This window comes from Tamandua tetradactyla, chromosome 4 (assembly GCF_023851605.1).
Source record: "Tamandua tetradactyla isolate mTamTet1 chromosome 4, mTamTet1.pri, whole genome shotgun sequence".
In the NCBI taxonomy this organism is placed as follows: Eukaryota; Metazoa; Chordata; class Mammalia; order Pilosa; family Myrmecophagidae; genus Tamandua; species Tamandua tetradactyla.
The window spans coordinates 9,294,568-9,322,381 of NC_135330.1; the positions used below are offsets into that span (position 1 = coordinate 9,294,568).

Here is a 27,814-nt window from a genome sequence, read left to right on the forward strand (position 1 = left end):
GACAAGGATGTCCACTATCACCACTGTTATTCAACAACGTGTTGGAAGTTCTAGCTAGAGCAATTAGACAAGAAAAAGAAATACAAGGCATCAAAATTGGAAAGAAAGAAGTAAAACTATCACTGTTTGCAGACGATATGATACTATACGTCGAAAACCCAGAAAAATCCACAACAAAACTACTAGACCTAATAAATGAGTACAGCAAAGTAGCAGGTTACAAGATCAACATTCAAAAATCTGTAGCTTTTCTATACACTAGTAATGAACAATCTGAGGGGGAAATCATGAAAAAAATTCCATTTACAATTCCAAAAGAATAAAATATTTAGGAATAAATTTAAAGAGACAGAAGACCTTTACAGAGAAAACTATAAAAAATTATTAAAAGAAATCACAGAAGATCTAAATAAATGGAAGGGCATACTGTGTTCAAGGATTAGAAGACTAAATATAGTTAAGATGTCAATTATACCTAAACTGATTTACAGATTCAATGCAATACTAATTAAAATCCCAAAAACTTACTTTTCAGAAATAAAAAAAACAATAACCAAATTTATTTGGAAGGACAGTTTCCCAAATAGCTAAAAGTATTGTGCTGGTTTGAAAGGATGTATGTCGCCTAGAAAAGCAATGTTTTAATCAAAATCCCATTTCATAAAGGCAGAATAATTCCTATTCAATACTGTATGTTTGAATCTGTAATTAGATCATCTCCCTGGAGATGTAACCTAATCAAGAGTGGTTGTTAAGCTGGATTAGGGGAGACGTGTCTCCACCCATTTGGGTGGGTCTTGATTAATTTCTGAAGTCCTATAAAAGAGGAAACATTTTGGAGAAAGAAATTCAGAGAGGGCAGAGCAGAACAACATAGCCATGAGAAGCAGAGTCCACCAGCCAGAGACCTTTGAAGATGAAGAAGGAAAACGCCTCCCAGGGAGCTTCATGAAACAGGAAGCCAGGAGAAGAAGCTAGGAGGTGATGCTGTGTTTGCCATGTGCCCTTCCAGATGAGAGAGAAACTCTGACTATGTTCACCATGTAACTTTCCACTTGAGAGAGAAACCCTGAACTTCATCAGCCTTCTTGAATCAAGGAATCTTTCCCTGGATGCCTTAGATTAGACATTTCTATAGACTTGCTTTAACTGGGACATTTTCTCAGCCTTAGAACTGTAAACCAGCAATCTATTAAATTCCCCTTTTTAAAAGCCATTTCATTTCTGGTATATTGCATTCCGGCAGCTAGCAAACTAGAACAAATATTCTGAGGAAGAAAAATGAAGTCGGAGGTCTCACGCTACCTGACTTTAAGGTGTATTACAAAGCTACAATGGTCAAAACAGCATGGTATTGGTATAAAGATAGATATACTGACCAATGTAATCGAATAGAGTGTTCAGATATAGGCCCTCTCATTTACAGACAATTAATCTTTGATAAGGCAGTCAGGCCAACTCACCAGGGAGCAGTCTCTTCAATAAATGGTGCCTAGAGAACTGGATGTCCACATGCAAAAGAATGAAAGAGGATCCATATCTCACATCCTATACAAAAATTAACTCAAAATGGATCAAAGACCTAAACATTAGATCAAAGACCATAAAACTGTTAGAAGAAAATATAGGGAAATATTTTATAAATCTTTATAATAGGAGGCGATTTCCTAGACCTTACACCCAAAGCATGAGCACTGAAGACAGAAATAAATAAACGGGAACTCCTCAAAATTAAACACTTTAGTGCATCAAAGAATTTCATCAAGAAAGTAAAAAGGCAGCCTACATAATGGGAGACAATATTTGGAAACCACATATCAGATAAAGGTCTAGTATCCAGAATATATAAAGAGACTGTTCAACTCAACATCAAAAAGACAGAGAACCCAATTACAAAATGGGCAAAAGACTTGAACAGACACTTCTCAGAAGAGGAAATACAAAAAGCCAAAAGGCACATGAAAAGATGTTCAAATTCCCTGACTATTAGTGAAATGCAAATCAAAACCACAATGAGATATCTCACACCCACCAAAAAGGCCATTATCAATAAAACAGAAAACGACAAGTGCTGGAGAGGATGTGGAGAAAGAGACACACTTATCCACTGTTGGTGGGAATGTAAAATGGTACAACCTCTTGGAAGGTAGTTTGGAGGTTCCTCAGGAAGCTAAGTATAGAATTGCCATATGACCCGGCAATACCATTGCTAGGTATCTACTCAGAGGACATGAGGACAAAGACATAAACAGACATTTGCACACCAATGTTTATAGCAGCATTATTTACAATTACCAAGAGATCAAAGCAGCCCAAATGTTCATCAATGGATGTGTGGCTAAACAAGCTGTGGGATATACATACAATGGAATATTATACAGCTGTAAAACAGAATAAAGTTATGAAGTATGTGACAACATCTATGGACCTTAAGGACATGATGCTAAGTGACATTAGCCAGTAACAAAAAGGACAAATACTGTATGGTCTCACTGATATGAACTAACATTAATGAATGAACTTGGAGAATTTCAGTTAAGAACAGAGGTCATTAGGAGATAGAAATAGGGTAGATATCGGGTAAATGGAACTGAAGGGATACAGATTGTGCAACGGGACTGATTGTAAAAATTAAGAAATGGACAGCACAATACTACCTAACAGTAATACAATAATGTTAGAACCCTGAATGAAGCTAAATGTGAGAATGATAGAGGGAGGAGGCCTGGGGGTACAAATGAAATCAAAAGGAAAGATAGATGATAAAGACTGAGATGGTATACTCTAGGAATGCCTAGAGTGTATAATGATAGTGAGTAAATGTACAAATTTAAAAATATTTTGCATGAGGAAGAACAAAGGAATGTCAATAGTGCAGGGTACTGAAAATAGATGGTAATTAATATTTTAAAACTTTAACTTATGTGTGAGACTAAAGCAAAAAATGTTTATTGGGTACCCAATCTATATTTTGACTAGTGCACTGCCTAATATAACTTATGTGGACAGCTTAAATGAACACCAAAAGTACATGAAACCTTGAGTAGCGCATGAGATTTTGTAGGTGATGCCCCATAAATCCTAGAGTGATTTGAACAGTGAATAAAAAAGTATTTGCAAAGTCCCCTTGGGGGAATGGTGAGAAAGGGGGAAAATTCAACTTCCCCAAGTGGAGAATTCTTGGTATTCTCACAAGCAGTGGGGACAAACACAGCAAAAGGCTGAGCACCCAATCTTGGGGTTTGTTCATATGAATCTTAACCCCGCAAAGGATAAGCAAAGCCTACTTAAAATTAGGCCCACGACTCACCCCGAAGAGAACTTCTTCTATTGCTCAGTTGTGGCCTCTCTCTCTCAGCCAACACGACAAGCAAACTCACTGCCCTCCCCCACTCTATGTGGGACATCACTCCCAGGGGTGTGGACCTTCCTGACAAAGTGGTACAGAAATCCTAGAATGAGCTGGGACTCAGCACAAAGGAATTGAGAAAACCTTCTCAACTGAAAGGGAGAAGAGAGAAATGAGACAAGATAAAGTGTCAATGGCTGAGAAATTCCAAATAGAGTCGAGAGGTTACCCTGGAGGTTATTCTTACACATTAAATAGATATCACCTTTTTAGTTAAGGCGTAACAGAGAGGTCGGAGGGAATTGCCTGAAAATGTCGAGCTGTGTTCCAGCATCACGTTTCTTGAAGATGATTGTATAACAATACAGCTTTCACAATGTGACTGTCTGATTGTGAAAACCTTGTGTCTGATGCTTCTTTTATCTACCTTATGGACAGATGAGTAAAACATATGGATTAAAAATATAAATAAATAAGAGGAACAAATGTTAAAATAAATTTAGTAGATTGAAGTGTTAGTGATCAATGAAAGGGAGGGGTAAGGGGTATGGCATGCATGAATCTTTTTCTGTTTTCTTTTTCCGAATTGATGCAAACGTTCTAAGAATTGATCATGATAATGAATATACAACTATGTAATGAAAAAAAGAATGTTCATATTGTATGTTGACTGGTTTTATTACTAAAAAAGCAGATGCTGATACTCAAAGCCAGTATGACCTTCTGTAGGAATGACCTTTTCATCTTGCTCAAACTGTAAATTCCCAAAGCACAGATGCCTTCCTTGCTTCTCTTGGTTCTGTCACTCCGGCCACCACCACATGTGACAGCCCTTCTTAGCCTACTCAGGCTGCCTCTCCATGGACAAGATCATCATCCTACCTAGGCCCGGACTCCCCTTGCCAGCCTACCCCAGTCTGGGGACAAATAAGCAGTATTTTTAATTACATTTGGAACTCTTGATTTACTATGCTCTTAGCGCTGGCAAATATGTCCTAGTGAAATTATTATCAACTAGCAGAAAAAAATCCTATTTATTAAAGCACACACACATATACATAAGATACCAGTTCATATCCACTAGAATTGGTATTATTTAAAACAACAACAACAGAAAGCAGGTATCGGTGAGGACATTGAGAAAAAGGACACTCTCGTTCACTATTGGTGACAATGTAAAAATGGTGTAGTTACTGTGGAAAATAGTTTGGTGGTTCTTCAGAAAGTTAGGTAGAGAGTTACTATTTGACCTGGCAATCCCACTTCTAGAATTTAAAACAGGGACTAGAACACACATTTACAAATCGATGTTCAGTGGCATTATTCACAGCAGTCAAAAAGTGGAAGCAACCCAACTGTTCATCAACCAATGAATAGATAACCAAAATGTGGTATATCCATACAATGGAATATTATTCAGCAGTAAAAAGGAATGAAGTTCTGATACATATAGGTACAATATGGATGAACCATGAAGACATCACATGAATGAATTATGCCAGACACAAAAGGACAAGTATTATAAGATCTTACTGATATGAAATAATTTGGATATGCAAATTCAGAATCAGAAATTAGAATACAGGGTACCAAGGGTAAGGAATAGGCATAGGGAATAGGGAGTTAATGCATAATGGGTACAGAATTTCGGTTTGGGGTGATGGAGAAGTTTTGGTAACAGGTGGTAGTGATGGCAGTATAACACTGAATGCAATTAACACTGAACTGTATACTTGAAAGAAGTTAAAATGGGAAATTTTACATTGCCACAACAAATATTAAAAAACACCAGAACTGTACAAGACAAAGAGTGAACCCAATGTAAACAACAAACTTTAGCCTAACATAATGATAATACTGATTCATCAATTGTTAACAAATGTACCATAATAAAGTAAAATGTTAATAACAGGGAAAACTGTGTGCACAAACAACCAACCAACCAAAACGAATGCAGTAGTGGAGACCAGCCTGCACTGATTGAGGGAAGAAGGGGCACCCCAAGAGCAAATACTTTTTTGTACAGGAAATAGGTTTCCTTGACCAATTGAACCAACATCACTGTATATGGAATTACAAAGAATTAAGTAAGCCACTTTAGTATTCAGCATTTAGGTATATGACCACCCTATTGCTTTTGCTTTGAAGCCCAACTCACCAGTAACTTCTGAGAATGACTGACGTCTCAAGTAGACTTTAGGCCCAATTAGGTGACAACAATGAGTTTTCCAGCTTTCCTAGCAGTTTCTCTCTCACTATAACTGAATTCATGACATTCTAGTTAATTTATCAGCTTTATGTGCATTTGGTTACAGTGACTCAGTACCCCAGACCTAATCAACTTCAGGTGCTCTGATGAACTTTTTTATTCTAAAAGCAGAGGAACAGTGCTCGCTGTAGCAGCATATATTAAAAGCAGAGGGACAGACCCTGGGAAACAATGACCCATCCTTCTTGCTAAGCTGACCCTCCATGCCGTGTCATGTCTATCATTAAAAAACTAGAGCTCTAGAATTCTGAGACTCTTGTCTGAGGCCAATTTGGTAACATTTTATCAAACCTATTGAGTTAATTTCCTTCTTCAAGAAGATATCAACCCTGTATTTCGCAAAAGATAGTGAATAACTATTTTAGCTTCCCAAGTACCTACTAATCCATGTACATGTGTTAAAAGCAGCAGGGTTGGGTCAGGGTCCCACTGAGCGGGGAGAGCCCTTAATCTTGGTATTCCTGTATCTATCTCAGCCAGAATCTAAAGAAGGGAGGAAGGGAAGTAAGAAAACAAAGCAGGAATGATATGGACACGAAGGCAAAGCTGGGGAGAGGTGGCAATTACTTACCAGCGCAGGTAGCAATACATGGCTTCCACATTATAGTACTTGCTGCCTGCAAGGGTACCCAGCTGGTTGTAGGGCATTCCTGGTGAAAAAAAAAAGAGATGTCATGCAGTCTGAGGCCACAACACTCAAAGCTGTTAGGGCTGATCATGCCAAGCACCAGAGAATTCTCAGGGAGAGCAGCTGGATCTGTAGGTGACACTGGGGTCTCAGGTGATTAGCAGTTTGATCTTATTTCTCGAAGGGTTAACTGATTTATTCTCATTTCCTATTAGTCTATTACCACCTGGCATGCCAGAGGTTACTGGCATTAACGATGCTATCATTTCTTTGCCTGTGGCTCCTCCAAGGTGACAGGGTTCCAAAGAGCTCTAAAGAACCCATTCCTCTATCTAACCAGCTTAGTTTCTCACTAAGAGAAACTCATGTTCTCATGTTCTCCTTACATGCTTCTCTCCATCACTCCCTACAACAGTCTTATCCCTCCTCACACTGTGCCTTCTGTGGGGGTAGTGGAAGTGCAATACTTTCTAAAGAAATCTCAGAGATAGGAAAGCCATCTATCTTCTTTCTCTTCTTTCTCCCTCCTTAGTTCAAGACTTTCCCATTTCTCTTTCCCTTCCACCATCTTCTGAGGGTGGTTCAAGGGGAAGAATGCATAAACCAAGGTGAAAAAGGAGAGAGCCGAGGGTGGGAAGGCACTAGGAGGAAGTGAGTATGGCCTGCCTGTCATCTCAAGAATTTCCTCTGGAAAATGCTACTGGGTTGGGAGAGTCAGTGGACTTTCACTTACCAATCTGGGGAGCTACTGACAGGGCTTGGTAGTAAAATCTCTCAGCTAGCAATTCGGTGTCTACGCCAGCTAATTCATTCTGATATCGTGCTGCAAGAGAGAAGACAGGGAAGGGAAAAGCAATGATTCTGAGTCACAGAAAAATCTCCCCTCATCTGGGAGTACACTCTGAGGAGCTGTAATAAGAGCCTGGGAAGAAGATACCTGAGCTAGGAGGCAGGTTGCTTGGGCCTCTGGCACAGTCTTAAATCTGCATGACTATGGGCAAATTGTTCAACTCTCTCTTCCTTGCTGGTAGGTTCAAAATGTAAAGAATATTTTAGTGTTTGTAAGGTAAACAGGTTCTTCTTGATTATCTCTTCTGAATGGAGCATATACACTTGCTTGGAAAGACCTCTGACATTTGGTTCTGGAATGCAACTGCTTAATATAGATGAAAGACATTACTAAGGACACTCTGGTCCAAGGACACTTGGGTCAGTCTAGCGTGAAATGGCTGATTCTCTCTGCACACGTGCTGCCTATGAGGGGTTCAGGAGTGGGCCAGGGGCAGGGAGAGCAGCCTCAGGTCAATAAAAAATAATGTACTTAGCAGCCACATAGCAGCAGCCTAATGAGGAACCTTTGCCTATCAAAACTAGAGACCCAGGGACCATAAAGCAAGAGAGTACTTTCCCATTCTTTGAAACATTTGTCAAACAGGTAAGTCTCCCCCAAATCTTTTCCTGCTGAAGTTCCTATTCACCTAGGAGTCCATGAAGAGAAAAGAAAACCCCAAAGAAGGAGAAAGACATCAAATTAAAACCTTCCTAACCCATAACTAAAACAGAGTTATCACCCTTATGTCTCAAAGCTCAAAGATATTTATTTTCCTTCTTCCTATATTCACTGAACTCTCCTGATTCAGTGATCTTGTATTCACAGAAGGGCAGTGAAAAGCACACTAAAGGGAAAAAGTTATCAAGAAGTTAAAACTACTCTTTCTGCTCTCCAGGACGAAGTGTTGAAAGGAGTACCAACAATGAAGCAGCTTGGGCTTAATCTGTAGCCCAAAAAAGAGAAAATGAAAGGTACAGATTCTTACACAAATCCCCCAGGTACACTAGACATCGGTGGCATGCCATCTGTGCCCAATCCATCTCCTTCCCTGAGGCAGACACTGGCTTCTTGCATCCTGAGAGAGAAAGAGAGAGAGAGAGATGTATGAGCCCATTCCTCTGCCTCCTATCTATGACAAAAATACCTTTCCTGGGTGGAGGTAGGACACTGAGAATGCAGGACCAGCCTCGAACACTGTCTTCTGGGGCAGAGAAGGCACAGGTAAGGACACAGAGGCTCACAGACAGGATTCACTCACAGGATGGAACTGGAAGAGGAGAGCTAGGGCCCTCAACCTAGGACAGCTCCTTGGGAAAGATCACATGAAAGGTCACCATGGGAAGGCTGCCAGAAACAAGGAAGAGTCGACGCTCAATTGTCAGGAAAGCTGTGAATGCTTGGGTAGAAACTATCCACATAAAGGTAAAAGGTTGAAGTAAGGATGGGAAACTAACTTGCCCAGAAGAAATCTGAATGAGGCCAAGGTAAAGGCTCCTGGCTTCTACCTAGAGGAGGCCCATGGAGGGAAGGAGGTCTGTTGGAAATCCTGTCCATGAAGATAATCAGATGAGCTTGCCATATGTGGAGATTGATGGTGTAAAACCCAAATATGCCTGGCCTTTCATTTCTTCATGCAAGCAGCCTTGTCCTTCAGTTCAGAGCACCTGAGCTCTTTAGAAGAGTTTTTCCAGTTTTTTACATTAACTTACTTAATCCTCAGAGTGACTCCATGAGTAGGTACTCCCCTTTTATGGTTCAGAAAATCAAGCAAACAGCTGGCAAGTGGCAGAGCTAGGATTCAAAATGCAACCAAGCTCCAGAGAACATCCTCTTAACCACTCTACCTTGCAGCCTCTGACCTATTCTGAAAAGCCTACCCTCAAGTTTTTTATAGAGACACTTCTTAGTTGGCGGAATGGAGAAAACATCAATGAAGAAAAAGACTAACCAGGGAGAAAGGAGGCCAAAAAGGGGTTTGGGGGGGGAGAGATGTTTATTGGGTGCAAAATTTAAATTTTAGGTAGCACATTATGTAATTTAACATGTATGGTCAGTTTATTCAAATACCATAATTACATGGAATTTTGAATAGGGTATGAGATCTTATTGGTTTGTACAAGTTAGTGTGATGCCCCAATACATTCCAGAGTAATGTGGGCAGGGAATAAAAAAGTTTTTGCAAAGTCCCTTTGGGTGACTGGGGAGAAAGAAGGAAATATTTAATTTCCCCATCTGGGGAATTTCTGATATTCTCACAAGCAGTGTGGACAATTAATTCGATAGCCTGAGCCCTCAATCTGGGAGCTCACCCCTGTGAAGTTTATTCCTGCAGAGAATTTAAGTCTACTGATAATTATGCCTAAGAGTCACCCTCAGAGAACCTCTTTTGTTGCTCAGATATGGCTTCTCTCTCTAAGCCAACTTGGCAGGTGAACTTACTGACCTCCCTGCTACGTGAGACATGACTCCCAGGGGTGTAAATTTCCCTGTAACATGGGACAGGACTCCTGGGGATGAGCCAGCACCCAGCATCATGGGATTGACAAAGACTTCTTGACCAAAAGGGCAAAGAGAGAAACAGACAAAGTCAAGAGGTTATCCTGGAGGTTATTCTTACACATTACACAGATATCCCTTTCTAGTTTATGGTATATTGGAGTGGCTAGAGGGAAGTACCTAAAACTGTTAAATTGCATTCCAGTAGTCTTGATTCTTGAAGAGGATTGCATAATTGTAACAGATTTTACAATGTGACCATGTGATTATGGAAACCTTGTGTCTGATGCTTCTTTTACCCAGGGAATGGACACATGAATAAATATATATGTATTTTCTAAATAAATAAATAATGGGGGCAATAAAGGGTAAAAATTGGGTAGACTGAAATACTGGAGGTCAATGAGAGGGTGGGGTAAGGAGTATAGGATGTATGAGTTCTTTTAACTTCTTATTTCTTTTTCGGGAGCAATACAACTGTTCTAGAAATAATTATGGTGAAGAATACACAACTGTGTGATAGTATTGTGAGCCACTGATTGTATAATATGGTTGGAATGTTTGTGTGTGGACATTTCTCAATAAAAAAAATTTTTTTAAGAAAGGGGTTTGGAGTTCAAAGTGGTCTGGGGTATTAACCCTGTGAAATTAAGTGTTCTTAACCTTTTTTTTCGGACTGTGGAAACTTCTAGCCATTCGGTAGTCTATGGACACTATCTCTGAATAATAATTTGATTTTTTTTGGGGGGGTGGGGTGGGGTGCATGGTCCAGGAATCGAACCCAGGTCTCACTCATGTAAGGTAAGCACTCTACCACTGAAACATTCCTGCACCCAATATTCTGCTTATAAGTAATGTTTTCAAATGAACAAAACACATAGGGGCAGGCCACGGTGGCTCAGCAAGCAGAGTTCTGACCTGCCACGCTGGGGACCTGGGCTCAGTTCCCGGTATTTGCCGATGCAAAAAAAAAAAAACAAAACACATAAAACTATAAAGGAAACCAAACATATTGAGAAATAGTTATAGAACTGTTTTCTTTTCCACTTTTTAAATTAATTTTTTAATTTTAAAAAACACATAACAATAAACACAAACATTCTTAACATATAATCATTCTGTTCTACATATAATCAGTAATTCACAATATCATCACACAGTTGCATATTCATCACGATGATTATTTCTTAGAACACTTGCACCAATTCAGAAAAAGAAATAAAAAACAGAAAAAAATTCATACCTACCTTTAAAATGTCTGATAGAGTAGCATAGTGCTTCCTTATCAATGCATTAAATAAGATCTAGTGGAGGATCAAACAACTGTTGCAATTTCAAACGTGATATGACAAAATATATTTTAAGATCTCACTACTAAACATTTTGTGATATAAAAATAGTGACTTTTATGGCTGACAAAATAACAGGTCTGCTAACAAGACTATTGTTGTTATTTATATTTCCAAATTTTAAATACTTCAATTATAAGTTACTGATAGCAATATAGTTTTCCTGATTCAAGTTAATAGATGCTTTGAATTCTATCCACAGACCCCATGAGGGCACAATGATCCCAGAAGTGGAACCCCTGCTTTGTAGGCTACCTCACAGCCACGAATGGGGATGCTCTATTTCTGAGCAAAGAATGCTGCCATGGTGGTGGTAAGAACGCGACCTCCATCTCTAATCCAAAATGTGTTCTGGTGAGGGTGGGGGATATGGGGTGGCAGGGGGAAGGGAGTGTAAGAGCAAGAGCTACTGGGAGAAGTGTAAAGAGTTCTAAGGGGTGGGGAGAAGTATAATTAATAGAGTATCAGTGGCAGGGAGAGTTCAAATAGAGTTGAGAGGCTACTCTGGAGGTTGCTCTTACACAAGCTTCAGGTAGACTTGGCTACCTATCATAACCTGCCAACCCCCAACCAGGACCATTCCAGCCAATTCTAAAGAACACCTAGGGCAATATATAAGATTCTACAAGGGTTCCAGGCACTAGAGTAACTTTCCAGAAACTGACAACCTCCAGATGGGTCCCTGGTCCAGATAAATCCTGAAACTTAGCCCAGTCTTTCCAGAACATGAGACAGTCCCATCTCCCTATCCCATATTAGTGACAGACCCTTCCAATATCAAAAATTTAGAATTGCCATAGCCCAAACAACCCCAAAGAGAGGTATGGAAAGATCAAAGGTGATGGTGGAGTTATACATAGAAGATAGGACTTAACAAATGAATATGAAGCTGAATCATTAAATTGATATCTCTTTTAGTCTCCAGAATTTTAGAGTAGCTAGAAGTAAACACCTAAAATTGTGAAATTGTAATCCATGTCAAAGCCTGAAATATGTTCTACAACTAATTGTGGTGCTGTGATTTGAAATTTATAGATTTTTCTGTATATATGTTATTGTTCACAAAAAAAGAAGGAAAAAAAGTCAATTGTGATGATAAAAAAGTATTTATGCCTCGATGAATCCCAGAATGATTTGATCCGTGACTGGAAAAGTATTTGCAAGCCCCCTTCAGGGAATGGTGAGAGTGGGGAGAAATTCAACTTCCCCAAGTTGAATTCTTGATATTCTCACAAGCAGTGTGGACAACCAAAGCTATAGGCTGAGCCCCCAGTCTTGGGGTTTGTTCACATGAAACTTAACCCCACAAAGGATAGGTCAAGTCTACTTAAAATTTAGGCCTAAGAGTCACCCCCAAGATAGCCTCTTTTGTTGCTCAGATGTGGCCTCTCTCTTCAGCCAGTATGATGAGCAGTCTCACCACCCTCCCCCTCTCTGCGTGGGACATCACTCCCAGGGGTGTGGACCTTCCTGGCAACGTAGGACAAAGATCCTAGAATGAGCTGAGACTCAGCATCAAAGGACTGAGAAAAACCCTAGAATGAGCTGAGAATTAACATCAAGGGATTGAGAGAACCTTCTCGACCAAAAGGGGGAAGAGTAAAATGAGACAAAGTGTCAATGGCTGATAGATTCCAAACAGAGTCAAGAGGTTATCCTGGAGGTTATTCTTATGCATTAAGTAGATATCACCTTGTTGTTCAAGATGTAGTGGAGAGGCTGGAGGGAATTGCCTGAAAATGTAGTGCTGTGTTCCAGTAGCCATGTTTCTTGATGATGATTAGCTTTCACAATGAGACTCTGTGAATGTGAAAACCTTATGTCTGATGCTCTTTTTAGCTACTATATCAACAGAAGAGTAGAACATATGGAATAAAAATAAATAATAGGGGGAACAAATGTTAAAATAAATTCAGCTTGAAATAGTGGTAAATGAAAGCGAGGGGTAAGGGATATGGTACGTATAGTTTTTTTTTCTCTATTATCATTTTATTTCTTTTTCTGTTGTCTTTTTATTTTTCTAAATCGATGCAAATGTACTAAGAAATGATGAATATGCAACTATGTGATGATATTAAGAATTATTGATTGTATATGTAGAATGGAATGATGTCTAATGTTTTGCTAATTTTTTTTTTAATTAATAAAAAAAGTTAAAAAAAAAAAGTATTTATGCTCTCTAGCTTCCTATATTCTGGAGCAGCTAGAAGGAAAAATATGAGAGGATCGTATGGTAGCCCATGACAATCTCTGGGATTTGTCCTGTAACCATTTGTTGAAGAGTGTTTTGAAAATTACTGCTTCTTTATTTCTTTGCTTTGTATATATGTTATACTATACAATAAAAAATATTTAAAAAAAACTCTTAAAAATAAAGGTTTGAAGAAGGTCATTATATCAAAAAAAATTTTTTTTAATTAAAAAAAAAAGAGTTCTAAAGGGTGGCTCAACATTAGAGAAAATTTTCAACTAGAAAAGGAGGTAGCATTGTAGCTGCCAGTACCTCAGCTGATCAAAAAAAGATTTGTACTATTTTGAAAGAATGTCCATAATTTTCTCAACGTTTCATCAAGTTTCAACACTTTCATCAAACACTGGGAAACAATCTCTAAAATCAAAAGAAACAGTGCTGGCTGAATTCAACTGGGAGAAGAGCTAAGGAAGAAAAGAAATGCTACTAATACCATCTTCCAGCACCAGATGTACTCTAGATCATTCTAGCCCTCCCCCGCCTATGCATCAGTTTACAAGCCCAGATCAAAAGAGATTTCTCTCTTTTCTTAAGATCTTTATCCTAAAAGCATATGCTTTTTTGGATAAATGAGAATTTCATGAATCCTGTGGAAGTCTTGCTAGAACCCTCTCTGCCTGGTGGGTCACAAGCTACCTGATCCCTGAGGGATAAGGTCAGAGGTGGAAGCATGTGAATCTGCCCCTCAAGCCCACTTTTCAGATTTCACTGACCTATGAGGGGGTCGGTGACGTGAGTCCAGTCAATGCAGCACTGCAGTTCAAGCTGGTAATGGGACTGGATATAGAGAAGGAGATGCTGGTAGAAGCCAATACCAGCGACCAAGTGTGTCCTATAGGCACATTCCAAGGTGCTTCGGCTGTGGATGTGCTAGAGAATGGGAAAGAGAAGACAGCGAGCTAAGTAACAGACTGAAAGTACCGCTCCTCATACCGTTCCCACCCCCATGTCCTGTCCAGCTCACGGAGAAAAGAAACTTACCTACTTGACCAACATTACCTCTCACCCACAAGTTACCTCCACGCCCCTGAATCTACCTCTGCTCTGCCCACCAGGTCCAGGCTCCTTTCCTTCTTGAATCCTAACTATGCCTGGCCCCTCTCTTCTTTCTCCCATCTCCTCCTTGGCTCCCCTACCTCCAGTTGTGCTCTGGGCCCAGATTCCTAGCTGTCTCTTCCTTTCTTAGCTTCCCCTCTTTACACAAGTTTCTTCCCAAGCTCTAAGAATGCACCACCACCCCCCCCCCCGCACTTACCTTTTTGTTAGTCTTGATAAGCTGGATAACTTCATAGTATACCTTTCTCCATAGCAGCTCCTCAGCCTTCCTCCCATAGTCTACCGGGTGCAGGAACATAAGCTTGACGCAGAGCTCACGCAGCCTGGGAGGGTGTGGAGAAGAATGAGATAGAAAGAATTGAGGGCAAGGAGACACCTGCCAATGCATCCACCAACAAATCTCTGGGCCTCTTAAGAGACAACAGGGGATGATATGACCCAGGGCACCAGCAGTCCAGGAAGGCAGAGAGAGTCCCAAAATAAGGAGGCAGAAAGCAATAACAATTTTAATAAAGCTTAGTTCCTTCTCCTGTACTTCTCTCTCCTTTATTCTCTGCCTTTTTATCTACTCTTTATGTCCTTTCATTATGAAGTATGGCCAACTGCCCCAACTCAAATGCCATTTTTGTGGCACAAAAACGTAGATGTTGCAGATGGAACAAAGGATCCCTGGCTCCTCTTTTATGGAGGACAGAGTTTTTTTTTTATTCTTAAACTTTTTATTGAAGCATAAACACATAGCAAGTACACTGAAGTGGTCAGCGTCCAGAACAAGAAAGAGAACGAAATCCTCGCCCTCAGAAGCCCTCGTAAGCCACCTTCTGGTGATGACGTTCCCAGGAATAACCAGTATTCTGACTTCTAACACGATAGATTAGTCCTGTTTCTCCCAGAGCACAGTCTTTAAAGCACATTTTGGTACCAGGAGATCAAGAGATTAGGAGTGAACATATGCCTCTATTTGACAGGGTTTCAGGTGGAGAGTGTAGGGAAATAGTAAAGATCTGTGGTTTAGGCTCCAGCTTACTTGTTCCTCAGGCTAATGTTCTCTGGTTTGAACACTTCTTGATAAGCGGTTTTGTTGCAGAGGATGAGGTCAAGTCGATGCACAGCCTCCACCACAGCCCTGCAGAGAAATAGAGGCCAACAGTCCTTGAGCATGCACATGGCACACCTAGGATGCAGGGCCACTGATCACTGAGGAAAAGCTACAGAACTAGGGGTGGGGAAAGGAGGAGAGGCTGCAGGCTGAACTCTATACAAAGCAAGATAGAGTCTCCCTACCAGAAACCACTCCCCCAAATCCGCCTCCCCCACCCAGTGGACATTTGGCAATGATGGAGACATCTTTGGCTGTCACAGCTGGGTGGGGTGTGCTTACTGGCATCTAGTGAGTAGAGAGGTCAAGGGTGCTGCTAAACATCCTACAAAGCACAGAGCACCTCCCTACAACAAAGAACTATTTGGCCCACAACATCCATAGTGTCAAGGTAGAGAAACTGTGATATGGGAAAAAAAACTTTCCCAGTGAAAAGAGCACAGGTTGTGAAGTCCAGGAGGAAATCTAAGATTTCAACGCTGGCTATGGCTCATGAACTCTGTGACTTAGAGCAAATTACCTCACCACTTTAAACTTTAGTTACCACATCAATAAAAATGGAGATAATAATAGCAGCTACCTCAGAGGACTGTGGTGATTAAACGAAATAATGTACATATAGCATTGGTACATGGTGGACATCCAATAAATAATGGTAGAATGAATGGTTATTATGCAAAGGCATATTATCTCTGACATAAAGGCATTATAGTATTAAATCCTAGCATGAAAAAAGGAGGGGGCTTGCAAGCTGCACAGTTATAAGGTGGACCATCTGTTTCACAGTACCCAGTCTCCTGGATTATGCTCAAGGAACAGCATGCTCCTCACTGGTTAAGAGTATAGGCCCTAGAACCAGTCTACCAGGGTTCTTCTCACGCTACTTCTTACCAGCTATGTATATGGTACTGGGCAAAATATAATTTCCTTACATCCTCATTCTCCCATCTATGAAATGGAAATAGTGTCACCTATCACATGAGGATTAAATTAGTTAATATATATAAATCACTCAGAACAGTGTCTGTCACAAAGTAAGTGCCCCATAAGTGTTAGTCTCCATCCTTTTTGTTATAAGACTGAGGGGAGACTCTAGACACTGAGGTAAGTCTGTCATCATAGCAAAGAAAAGCCCAAGGAAACTAACTAAATTAATGGATGGCCAAGAAGCTCCAGAGCTAGGTGTCACTGCTGGAAGGATAAAACCCGAAGGACAACCAGCAGCAGCTAGGAACATAGGTAAATCAGGCACAGCTGTGGACACAAAAGCAACAACAATAAAAAAGCAGGGAATGATGGTTTCCAAAACAAACCAAGATGTACTCCTGGGGTGGGGAAAGTGGGCCACAGCAAGCTAGCAGCCTGTGGTGGCTCAGGTGGAGTGCCCTGTATGGAGCGAAGTGACAGCCAGCACCAAGCTGAATAGGTGGGGTGGTAATCAAGGCCTTCTCACAAGCAATCTGAGAGAGCAGCCATTTCTCCACAAACCTCACTGCCTAGAGATGGGAGCCAAGCCCTTTTAGCCAGCCTGGACCTTGATGCCAGAGGCAGCAAGAGGGAGCCATTAGTGATTTATTCTATGCCTGGTTAGTTTCCAGATTAGGGCTTCTTAACCTCAGTGCCAGGATAGATCTCAGGTGTTGGTATGCTGGTATTTGTATTTATGGAGAAGCTCCAGAGCTCAGATTCTCAATCTAAAAAAGGTTAACAAGCACTACTCTATGAAGTTCTAACTGCAAGTTCTTAAACCTGAGAGGGCTCAGCATTTTTGTTTCCATTCTCCATCAAACCATAAACTCCTCTACTAAACTGTAATCTCCTTTAGCACAGAATCCAGTCTTGTATTTCACTCATGACTGCACTCCCAGGCCTGTGTCAAAAAAAAAAGTGTAAAAAAAAAAATCAATTGGCCTAATTTATTAATTGGTGCTTTATCCTGTCTAAGCAACCCTTCTCCTGCTGGCTTTTCTTCTGAGGGACTTAAAACATTTCAGAACTTTATTTCTGTAAACAGCTAGGTCATGGGAGTTCCCCAAATTTACCAAAGCTCAGAGTGACAGATTCATGAGTCTAACAGCACATTTATCTTGAACAGGTGAGACAGACTCTTCTCCCTCAGTTTCCTTCCACTAATCACCCTTGCTAAAATAAATAACAAAAAATGAGCTGCCTCAAATTTCCACCCTGCTCAAAGCCAACAACACACAATTATAGGCAGAGATACCCATGTGCACACATGAAACCCACACTTGCCAGCACCCATTTAAGTCAGTCAGTACTGTGAAGGCAGTGGCTTGAGAAAGAACTAGATTTGAGAATGATCAGGATGACCAGAGCCATCCCCAATAGCTGGTGACAACTAAGGAATATTGCAGACACTGCCCACACTCTGTCTGAGGCAGCACTGACATGCAGCAACATAACAAGGTACACCTGCCACTCCCCGACAACTCCTTACCCGCCAGGGATTGCTTGGGGCAGCCCACAGTGGGAGCCCAGGGGCAGCTGGATTGGATCATTTTGCTATATTTAGAGCAGCCTAGGCTCCCCCATGCCTTCTGGTTAACAAAGTTAGGGCAGGCAAGATGCCTATTCAAAGAGGAAAAAAACAACATGACAAGATAGGGCCCAAGGCCCTAATGTAGTCTTCTGTTCTACAGAACCTGACCTAAATGAAAACTCCAACCCCCACTCCCTAAAAGAAGACAGAAAACTCAACCAGATCTTGTGTTTCATTCTTTTCTGATCCAGTTCTGGGGCCTATGTTCCAGCTGTTCCACCCAAAAAATCCTTGATCCAGGGTGGGAAGAGTTTATACTGGCCTGTTCCCAACAGAGGACTCAAGGGCTGAAGATGGGACTTGAGGAGTGTGGGTGGCAGGGTGAAAATCAGAAACCAGGAATGGAGGCTGCCTGGCAAAAAAATGTATCATGAAGCTGGGAAGAGGCAAGATTCCCGTTCCCAGGTGTCCTGACATGGGCTCCAACTTCCTAAGAACATCCTGGACCCAAAGTCCTTTTAGACGTTCCAGTTCAACACAACTAGCCTTCCGGTGTCTCTCTACGCAAACTCCCAAAAATTAGAACCAGGAAAGACTTCAGAGCTTATCCAATGCAGATCTCTCCTTTTAAGAACGAGGAAACTGAGGCCCAAGGTCACACAACGAAAGAGTGTCAAAGCAAGGACCTAAACCTGGCTCTCTCTAGTTCAGGACTCTCCCCTGTTCATCCATTCACAAAGAATCCCCACCGGGTTCTTCCGGATTTTTCGCCATCTGTGACTCCACTCTCACCTCCCCAACCTCTCCAGCCCCCAATTCGCAGACTCTTATCCCAACTCCGCAAAGCTCGGCGCCCGACCCAAGCTGCCTGCGGAAAGTATTCCTCCACGTGCTTTCCTCCAGCTCTCCCACCCACCCAATTCCTTTTCAGCTCCTTTCCGGGTTACCGGGTCCCGCGCCTCACCTGCTCCCTCCAAAACTGCACGGTCCTCCCTCGCCCGCACCCTCCCCAGCCCGGCACCCGGGCCCCGCCCGCCTGGGAGGCCCCGCCCCCGCTGTCCCCCTCTTCCCTAGGTGGCTGCACTCACACCCCGGCCCCTCTCACCGGTAAAGCCGCTTAGTATGGAGGACCTTTGCTTCGGGCTCGCTGCTCTCCCCTGTGGGGGGGCCTTGGCTCATGGTGCCCGGGCCCGGGGGCAGCTCCCGGTCACAGGCCCCCACCACCCGCCGCTACCGCCACCGCTGCCGTCTCCGGCCGCAGCCGCCACCGCTGCCGGCCCTGCTCGGCCGCCATCGCTGTGAGGCGGCTGCCCGCGACAGCTCCTCCTCCGCCTGCCAAATCTCGCGATACAGCTGCACAGGTGCAGACCAGTGGCCGGCTGCTGCCAAATCTCGCGAAACTCATTTTCCCTCCCGGGAAGTTGCCAGAACTAACTCTGGGCATCATGGCCTCTTTCCGGCTACTCCAAGCCCTTGAGAAAAACTTTATTGACAAAGCTGCTAGACAGCGGACAGTGGACTCAGTGAGAGGGCTGAAGCTCAGCTGAGTTTGGGCAGGCAGGCAGCCTAGGAGCCTTGCTTTGTCTTGTCCTACTGTGTTCATTTGGTTTGGCTCATCTTTCTGCCCGTCCTTCCCATCCTTACCCCCCCCCCCCCCCCAATATGAGCCGAGCCTTGTTCAGAGTGCTGGTTAGAACGATTCCAATTCTCCATTTTCCCCATAATTTAAAAAAAAAAAAAAAGCGCACGTGAACATTTCCTCGGAAAGAATCGAGTACTACTTAGGAGCAAGACCCGAGAAAACATGACTTTTGTACAAGTGTCTCAATCCATCACCTCCCGCTCTCAAAGCTTTCTAGCTTGCACATGTATCTAGCACCAGTCCGGAAAACATTTATTGAACACCTGCTGTCATCCAGGCACTGTGCTGGGTTGTGCTGGGTTGTGGGGACGCTGAGATGAGCAAGCTGAACACTGTCCCTGCTCTCAAAGAGTTCCAGTGATTTTAGGGATAATGTCCCATGAAGATGAACAGTCATTCTCTAGTCTGCTCTCTAACGTTCTGGCCTCTGGTCCTCACATTGGAAAGATCACTTGGTATCTAACTAGGATTCCTATTGCTTTTTATTTTTTTGTATGCTGTATGGCCGGATAATATTTCATTATATTGCCATGTGAGTATCCGGTTGTTGCAGCACCATTTTTGTTGGAATTTTTGTTTGTTTTGCTTGTTGTTTGGTTGTTTGTTTTTGGGGATAGTGCATGATCCAGGAATCAAACCTGGGTCTCACGCATGGCCAGCAAGAATTCTACCACTAAACTACCATTGTACCCCCTCTTATTACTTTTTTAACCTTAAACCAGACCTAAACAGCAAGGTGTTTCTGTGATACCACAAGCACAGCTCTTTCCATAAAAGGGTCCACCTGACCCGGTGCTATAAAGGAGAAACAAACCTCTCGGTGTGAAGGTGATTTATTGCAAGTACACTTTGCAAGGAACTGGAGGAATCGTCCCCAAACCAGTTCAAAGTGGGGGTGTGAGTTAAGCGTTTTAATAGGTAAAGGAAGGATTATAAGGGGTCAAAAACTAGGTAATGGCCACTTGATTAATTCCTGTCAGGTCAGCAATGACACTGGATCTTCATGAGGAAGGCACCAGCAAATTTCTCAACCCTGTGTTGTCTCAAGCACATTTTGTTGTTTCAGCTTTGGTGATAAGATTTAGTTATTGACGTAGAAGCTCTTATGCTCATCACTTTTCTTAGCTGACCTTCAGATATGTCAAACTTTTTGTCACTGATTCACTGAGCTACTGGGTGTTCTTTTTTTTTTTTTCCAAGTTTTATTGATAAAACAACATACAAGCACATACATTTGTAACATACAAATATTCCATACGTGGTATACAATCAGTGGCTCACAGTGTCATCACATAGTTGTATATTCATCACCATGATAATTTTTTAGAACATTTGCATCACTCCAAAAGAAAGAAAAGACTCATGTATACCATACCCCTTACCCCTCCCTCTCATTCACCACTAGTTTTTCCATCTACCCAATATATATATTTTTTAACTTTAGTATTTGTTTCCCCTGTTTAGTTATTTTTAATCCATACATTTTATTCATCTGTCCATACCGTAGATAAAAGGAGCATCAGACACAAGGTTTTCACAATCACACAGTCACATTATGAAAGCTATATCATTATACAATCATCTTCAAGAAACATGGCTACTGGAACACAGCTCTACATTTTCAGGCACTTCCCTCTAGCCTCTCTAATATATCTTAAACTGAAAAGGGGATATCTATACAATGCATAAGAATAACCTGCAGGATAACCTCTCGACACTGACACTTTATTTTATCTCATTTCTCTCTTCCCCCTTTCCGTCAAGAAGATTTTCTCAATCCCATGATGCTGAGTCCCAGCTCACCCTAGGATTTCTATCCCACGTTACCAGGGATGTTTACACACCTAGGAGTCGTGTCCCGCATGTAGAGGGGAAAGCGGTGAGTTTGCTTGTCATGATGGCTGAGAGAGAGAGAGGCCACATCTGAGCAACAGAAGAGGTTCTCTTGGGGGTGACTCTTAGGCCTAATTTTAAGTAGGCTTAGCCTATCCTTTGCGGGGATAAGTTTCATAGGAACAAACTCCAAGATTGAGGGCTCAGTGATGCTATTCTGTTATTTTATCCCTGTAAGAAGAACGAAGAAGGTCTGGTTAATGTCCTTCTGGAACTAAGTACAAAGAGTATATTGCTAACCTCAGCTGGGGTAAGCATATTTTCCAGCAATCACCTGGACCCGTATACCTGTTATAATGGGAACATAAATTCCCCCTTCCACCTGATGCTCCTGCCACAATTCACCTGACCTTCTTTTTGTTCTTGAAACAGCTCAAATCTAAATCCTTCCCACCAGTTGCCTTTCACTTCTGTTCCTCTGCTCGGAATGCACATACTCCTGATTTCTCATCAGGTCTCAGCTTAAATGCCACCTTGTTAAAAACGTTTCCCTTACTGAATTTGTCTTATTTAGTTACTAAGCTTCTTCACTTTCTGCCACTCCAATAGAACATAAGTAAGTTCCTCAAGAGTAGGGGCCTTGCCTGTTAGCTTTTCTCATCTGTGCCAATACCTAGCTAATAATATGTGCTCGATAAATATTGATTGAATGAATGAATGTACGAATTCCACTTTTTTTCTGGATATCCCAACCTACTCCAAGCACCTTTAGGTGTACAGACCCACTCTCCCTGCTCTGTCTTCCTGGGCTGGCAGCTCCTACACATCCTCCACTTGCCTCCTACTTCCAGCAGCCCCACTTCCAGAAAGGCTTTTTCTGTCGGCAGATACAGCAGGGCGGGGCCTGCGCCTTTAATCTGGGCTCCACCTGCTCTGGTCGGACAGGTTTGGAGACACAGGTAGAGGGAGGGAGTCCGAGAGAAATACTTGCAGAACCAGCAGGGAGTTCGGCAGCTCCTTCCTGGAGGGCCGGGACGCCAGGGACCCGCTGCCTTCTCCAAATGGAAAGTAAGAGGGTCTCATGGGTCTGAATGGTTGAGGGTAGGCAGGCACTCCAGGACATGGAAGGAGAGGACTCAGTCTCATCCACAGGAGCAGAGAGATGGAGGGCAGCAGGCAGGGGAGGAAGGCAGGAGAGGAGGCATGGGAAACAGCCATGATTAAGCCTAGAAGTTGAGAATGGACAGACCAGGACTCTGCGGAGGTGGGCTAATGGGGAATTCAGCAACTGACCAAGTACCCAGATTGGGGGTGAGGGGGCAGGCCACCTGGGGACTGCCAGCCCCTTGGGACACATGTGTTGGCAAATCACAGGTACCACCTCCAGGAGAGTCCTACCTAAGCAGGGAGGTGGGGAGGTGGGAAGTTGGAGGGGCCGTTTCTCTGACCACAGGAAGATCTTTAGCGGGAAGGAAACGCTCGGCAATATTCTAGACACCTCCTCTTCCTCTCGTTCCTGGATGAGGGTGGCCATGACCCCAGGGGTTTTGGTGGAGGGGTAGAAGGCATGGGCGGGCCGGCTGAGGCCGCAGCTGCCAGGGCCTGTGCCCCCTGACTCACCCTCTCCTGCTGGATGGCACCTGATGTCGAAAGGTGCCTCCATTTCAGCTGCTCACTTCTTCCCTCCCTCCTCCCTCTGTTTCAACATCTCCCTCCACACCATGTTCTCCCTAAGGTCCCAAAAGAGACCAATGCCCATGAGATTGGCCTCTCTGGAGAGTTCCAGTTTCTGCCAACTGCTCGGAAGGGCCGGGGGCCTCTGACAGAGCTTCCCTCTGCTCCCTGCAGGGTGACACAAGCTCACGATACACCCCAGACCTGAGGCCCCAGGATGACAGAGCCCGAGACCCTGACCCTGCTGGAAGTGAAGGGACCTGAGGTCCTGGAGAAGAGCCCACCCCAGGCCCTGGTTCCCAATGGCCGGCAGCCAGAAGAGGAAGGTGAAGCCGAGTGCCCCAGAGCAGGCTCTCCAGCGGGGTGTCCCACGGCTGCGGAGGAGACTGAGGCTGGTCTGGGAAGCACGGTGAGCGAGGCTGCCACCCTGCCCTGGGGGACTGGCCCCCAGCCCAGTGCCCCATTCCCCGATCCCCCCGGCTGGCGGGACATGGGGCCAGAGCCCCTCGAGTTGGAGCCCCCCACCAAGCCCGAGGAACTCCCCGGAGACGATGACAACCTGCTGCCCACGAAGGCTGCGCGGGCCTTTGTGCCCATCGACCTCCAGTGCATCGAGCGGCGGCCCCCCGAGGAGCGCGCTGTGTGCCGGGAGACGGCCGAGGCCCAGCGCAGAGCCTTCCGGCCCGCCCGGGTCATCCACCCGGAGCCCCCCAAGTGCAAGTGGGCCGAGGCAGCAGTGAGGTCGCCCGGCCCCTCCTGCGGGGCCTGCAGGCGCTGCGGGGGCCGCGAGGGGCTGCGCGCCGTGGCCTCGGTGGGGGCCGCCCTCGTCCTCTTCCCCTGCCTCCTGTACGGGGCCTTCGCCTTCCTGCCCTTCGACGCCCCGCGGCTGCCCACCGTGAGCTCCCGCCTGGTCTACACGCTGCGCTGTGGGGTCTTTGCCACCTTCCCCATCGTGCTGGGTGAGTCCGGGCCCCGCAAGGAGAAAGGGCGCCAGACCCGGGGAGGGCAGGGCCTGCCGGCCGTGGGGAGTGGGAGCCCAGGCCCCTTGGCGCCCCCTGTCCCCCTGCTCCCCACCCCCTGTGTGCCCATCCCCTCCCAGGACCCCCAGCCCCACTGGGCACAGCCTAGGCCCTGTCCTTCTGCGAGGCCTGCCCCCCTCTGCCCTGGGCCCTGCCCCCTAGCCTCCTGCCTGTCCTGACCCCATGTGCCCCCCACCCCCACCCCCACCCCAGGGCTCCTGGTGTATGGGCTGAGCCTGCTGTGCTTTTCTGCCCTGCGGCCCTTCGGGGAGCCTCGGCGGGAGGTGGAGATTCATCGGCACTATGTGGCCCAGTCAGTCCAGCTCTTCATCCTCTACTTCTTCAACCTGGCCGTGCTCTCCACATACCTGCCCCAGGATGCCCTGAAGCTGCTGCCACTGCTCACTGGTCTCTTTGCCATCTCCCGGTGAGTTGGGGCTAGGGGCGGGGCCTGGGGGAGGCGATGGTGCCAGAGGGGCCGCAGGCATCCGACAGGCTAGAGGGCCAGGGACAGCGGGCGGCTTTTGGGATTCTGCAGCAGCTCAAATGTGCAACCTGGAGAGGTGAGTGCTTCCCCCCTTGCCCCTGACCTCACTTGGTTGTAGATGATCAGCCCATAGGCCTTCCCCCAGGAAACTGATTTCAGAGACACACACGCCAGCCTTGAAAGCAAAAGGGCCTTCAGGTGCCATCGCGGTCAAACTCCCACTCGTTGCAGCCACTCTTCCTCTGGGGCACTCTGGCCAGGTGGCCCTTGGCTGCTAGTTGTGCGGCCCCTGTGACGAGGTGCTCAGTTTGTTTTATTTTTTAAAGGTTAGAAAGGTTTTCTTTATATTGTGCTGAAAACTGCTACCTTGACTTTGATCTCTGGAACAAACTCAGACATTTGATATTGAAATGCCTCTCATTTCTCTCTATCCCAACACCCTGCTCCCCCATTTTCTTTATTTTGCTAAATGTCCCTGGTCCCTTCACTGTCCTGGGTCCTTCCCACTACGCAGAAAATTCTCTGGTTTGTCAATGGGGCCAGTCATATTACTCTCCTGTCATTCTGAGTTTGTAGTCCCTGATGTCCTGAGGGTTTTGTTTTTTTGTTTTTGTTTTTCTTTGTATGCCGTATGGTGGGGTCACATTTCATTATTTTTCCATGTGAGTATCCCATTACTGCAACACCATTTGTGGAATTTTTGTTTGCTTTGCTTGTTTTTTTGTTTTGCTTGTTTGTTTTTTGGGAAGGGCATGGACCAGGAATCGAACCCGGGTCTCCTGCATGGCAGGCTAGAATTCTACCACTGAACTACCCTTGCACCCCCGTCCTTAGGGTTCTATTTTTCATGTGAATTACTGTTAACTCAGAAGACACCACTGAATTTCTGAACCCAAATACAAGACTTGCCATTTTTTCCCGTTCTTATGTTCACTACAGACACCCAGGTAGCTCTAACTGCTAAAATATCCTTCCTTATATTAAGCAAAAATTTGTGTACCTGTCATTTCTGATTGTGGTCTAGTAGTCAGCTGTCCCACCAGCCTCCTGACCATCATGAAACCTTGCATTTTCTCCCAGTAGCTACTTCCTGCGATAAATATCTCCCTGCTCATGTAACTCAACCTCCTATCTCCCTCTTGGGGAATGCTGCTTTCAGATAGAAGTTGGCTTAAGCAGTAAGAATTATCAGGGAGCTAAAAGAAGACTCAGCGATTGTCTGGTCCGGCCCTTCCATTTGACAGAGAGGACATCACATCAGATTGGGGCCAGGGAGGAGTTGCTCAGCGCAGTTAGCGACAGTGGTAGGACTAGAATCTAGGTCCCTCCCTCTCCCACCTAGGGTCCTCTCTTCTCTACCACGGCCAAGTTACTTAAGCACTTTGTGCTCCAAGGTTGTCATCGTCTATGAAATGGAGTTGTGAGGAGCAAATGTATTCGTTTGTGGAGATCTTACAGCAATCTGATTCTTGGTAAAGGTCTGAAAAATGTGAACTCGTTTTTATGCCATGCTGCACCCTGGTGCAGTAGGGAAAGAGCAGTTACTTTTCTTTCCCTTTCTCAGGGTAAAAAAGAGGCACATCACTGGTGCCATGGGTGTTCCTTCATATATTAAGAGGCTGCTGCTCCTCTCCTTTTTCCATTGAAGGGTGCGCATTGTCATTGGATTTTTAGAAAAGGGGGATATTTGGTTGTTGCTGATCCATCCCTCTGGGCTTCAAGGCCTCTTGAAGCTGCCCCTTTTAAAGAGCAGAAGAGGGGTTGATAGACAGGCTTGGGTTCACATTACATCATGGCTTTGCTATTTCCCAGATATGTGACCTTGGTCCAGTTTCACTTAACCCCATTAGAACCTTAGTTTTCTCCATTTGCAAAAGCGGAAATAAGTGCGTTGGAATGAACTGCAGCTGTGAAAGAATGAGGAAGCTGCTGACACAGTGATATAAAATCATCTTCAAGATCTATTAAGTGAACAAAAGATCAATCTGCCACCAGCCTATCATACTTCCAATCGGGGGGGAAGGTGTCCCCCACCCTCGGCGTACTGCCAGCTGGCTGACGCGCCTCCCCGGACGGCAGCCCGACCCTTTTCTTGCCTCCCCAGGCTGATATACTGGCTGACGTTCGCCGTGGGCCGCTCCTTCCGTGGCTTTGGCTACGGTCTGACGTTCCTGCCGTTGCTGTCCATGCTGGCGTGGAACCTCTACTACATGTTCGTGGTGGAGCCGGAGCGCATGGTCACGGCCGCCGAGAGCCGCCTGGACTACCCGGACCACGCCCGCGCCGCCTCGGGCTACCGGCCCCGCCCCTGGGGCTGAGCCGGCTCGGGGCCCCGCCCCGCCCCTGCTGGCAGGCTGCACCCCGATGCGCCCCGCCTCGCCAGCCCTGGGCCCTCGCTGGGATGAACCCCGCCACTGTCCCACCAGAAGCCCCATCCGATCAAGTCTGGGCTGGTCCTTGCTCTCCCCCAGGTCAGTCTGGACTGGCCCTTGCTCTCCCCCAGCTGGCGCTGCCCTTCACCTTTGGAACCCGGGACAGTCACAAGGGAGCCCGCCATGTCCTTAAGGATGCTGAGTGCACCGGGGCCAGGACCAGGGGGAGTGGCAGGTTTCCTTTCTGAGCAGTTCCCCCAACGCTAGGGTGAGGCTGGGGATTCCAGGGCCCATTATCACCCCACGCTGCCTCCCTCAGAGCCTCCTGTGAGCAGGGGGCAGAGCCACAGGCAAAAACCCGATCATTTCTGCATCAGTTATCTATGCGGAGGCCTCCAGGAGACTGGACACACTGCCCAAGGCTAAGGAGATGTGATCGGACAGGACATTCAAGTTCGGTGAAGACCTTCCCTAGGGGACCTGGGTCCAGGACCCTCCGCAATTGGCCCTCATGGGCTCTTTAGCCTCACCCAAGACTATTCCAGCCTCCCCATCCAGACTGCTGCCTCCTCCCTTCCGACCTCTTTAGGCCCCTGTAATAATTTCCCACCTCTAAACTTCCCAGAAGTTACGCCTCTCCTGCAGAAAGGAGTAGACAGGGAAACCTGCCCCACAAAAGTAGAAAAAGTGCCTGTATGTGAGTGCGAGTGTGTGTGTGTGTGTGTCTACATATGCGGTGGCTGGGGAGTGCTGGGAAGGCACAGTGCTGACATTACCCCAGTGTGAGTGTGTGTGTGTATGTGAGAGAAAGACAATAAATACTACCAGTCTTTGCTGGCTCTTCATGTCTGCCCCCAGTCTCAAGTATCCCTTCCTTTTTTTATTTAGACTGGGTGCCAGAAACCTCCCAGCTCCACATGGTGGAGGGTCCCATGGCGAGGGAGAGAATGAGCTCGGA

At 45.0% G+C, this 27,814-nt stretch overlaps 2 protein-coding genes across 3 annotated transcripts in view; one reads left to right on the plus strand and one right to left on the minus strand.

Annotated features, from left to right (window-relative positions):
- The window catches only part of SMG5 (SMG5 nonsense mediated mRNA decay factor), a 50,811-nt gene extending 31,683 nt beyond the window's left edge, over positions 1-19,128 (minus strand). Inside the window, exons 1-7 of one of the 2 annotated variants that reach the window (XM_077156458.1) lie at positions 18,935-19,128; positions 15,258-15,356; positions 14,430-14,553; positions 13,888-14,044; positions 8,064-8,153; positions 6,980-7,069; positions 6,190-6,268 (exon numbers count right to left, since the gene is read on the minus strand). In XM_077156458.1, coding sequence (XP_077012573.1) covers positions 6,190-6,268; positions 6,980-7,069; positions 8,064-8,153; positions 13,888-14,044; positions 14,430-14,553; positions 15,258-15,356; positions 18,935-19,008 — 713 coding nt within the window. In that variant the 5' untranslated portion in view covers positions 19,009-19,128. The remainder of the gene's footprint in view (positions 1-6,189; positions 6,269-6,979; positions 7,070-8,063; positions 8,154-13,887; positions 14,045-14,429; positions 14,554-15,257; positions 15,357-18,934) is intronic. The other variant, XM_077156459.1, reaches the window with a different exon arrangement.
- Positions 19,129-22,253: 3,125 nt separating this feature from the next.
- TMEM79 (transmembrane protein 79) lies at positions 22,254-27,701 on the plus strand. The gene is made up of 4 exons (XM_077156462.1): positions 22,254-22,372; positions 23,153-23,937; positions 24,211-24,424; positions 26,589-27,701. Exons 2-4 carry the CDS (start codon positions 23,196-23,198, stop codon positions 26,800-26,802), a joined length of 1,170 nt encoding a protein of 389 aa, XP_077012577.1. The 5' UTR covers positions 22,254-22,372; positions 23,153-23,195; the 3' UTR covers positions 26,803-27,701.
- Positions 27,702-27,814: the final 113 nt, after the last annotated feature.

Bases quoted from the DNA above. Each gene is read 5' to 3' on its own strand.
- TMEM79 (XM_077156462.1), top strand. From the start codon at position 23,196: ATGACAGAGCCCGAGACCCTGACCCTGCTGGAAGTGAAGGGACCTGAG. The intron at 23,938-24,210 runs GTGAGTCCGGGC...CCCCCACCCCAG, and splicing joins CACCTTCCCCATCGTGCTGG to GGCTCCTGGTGTATGGGCTG. The intron at 24,425-26,588 runs GTGAGTTGGGGC...TTGCCTCCCCAG, and splicing joins GGTCTCTTTGCCATCTCCCG to GCTGATATACTGGCTGACGT.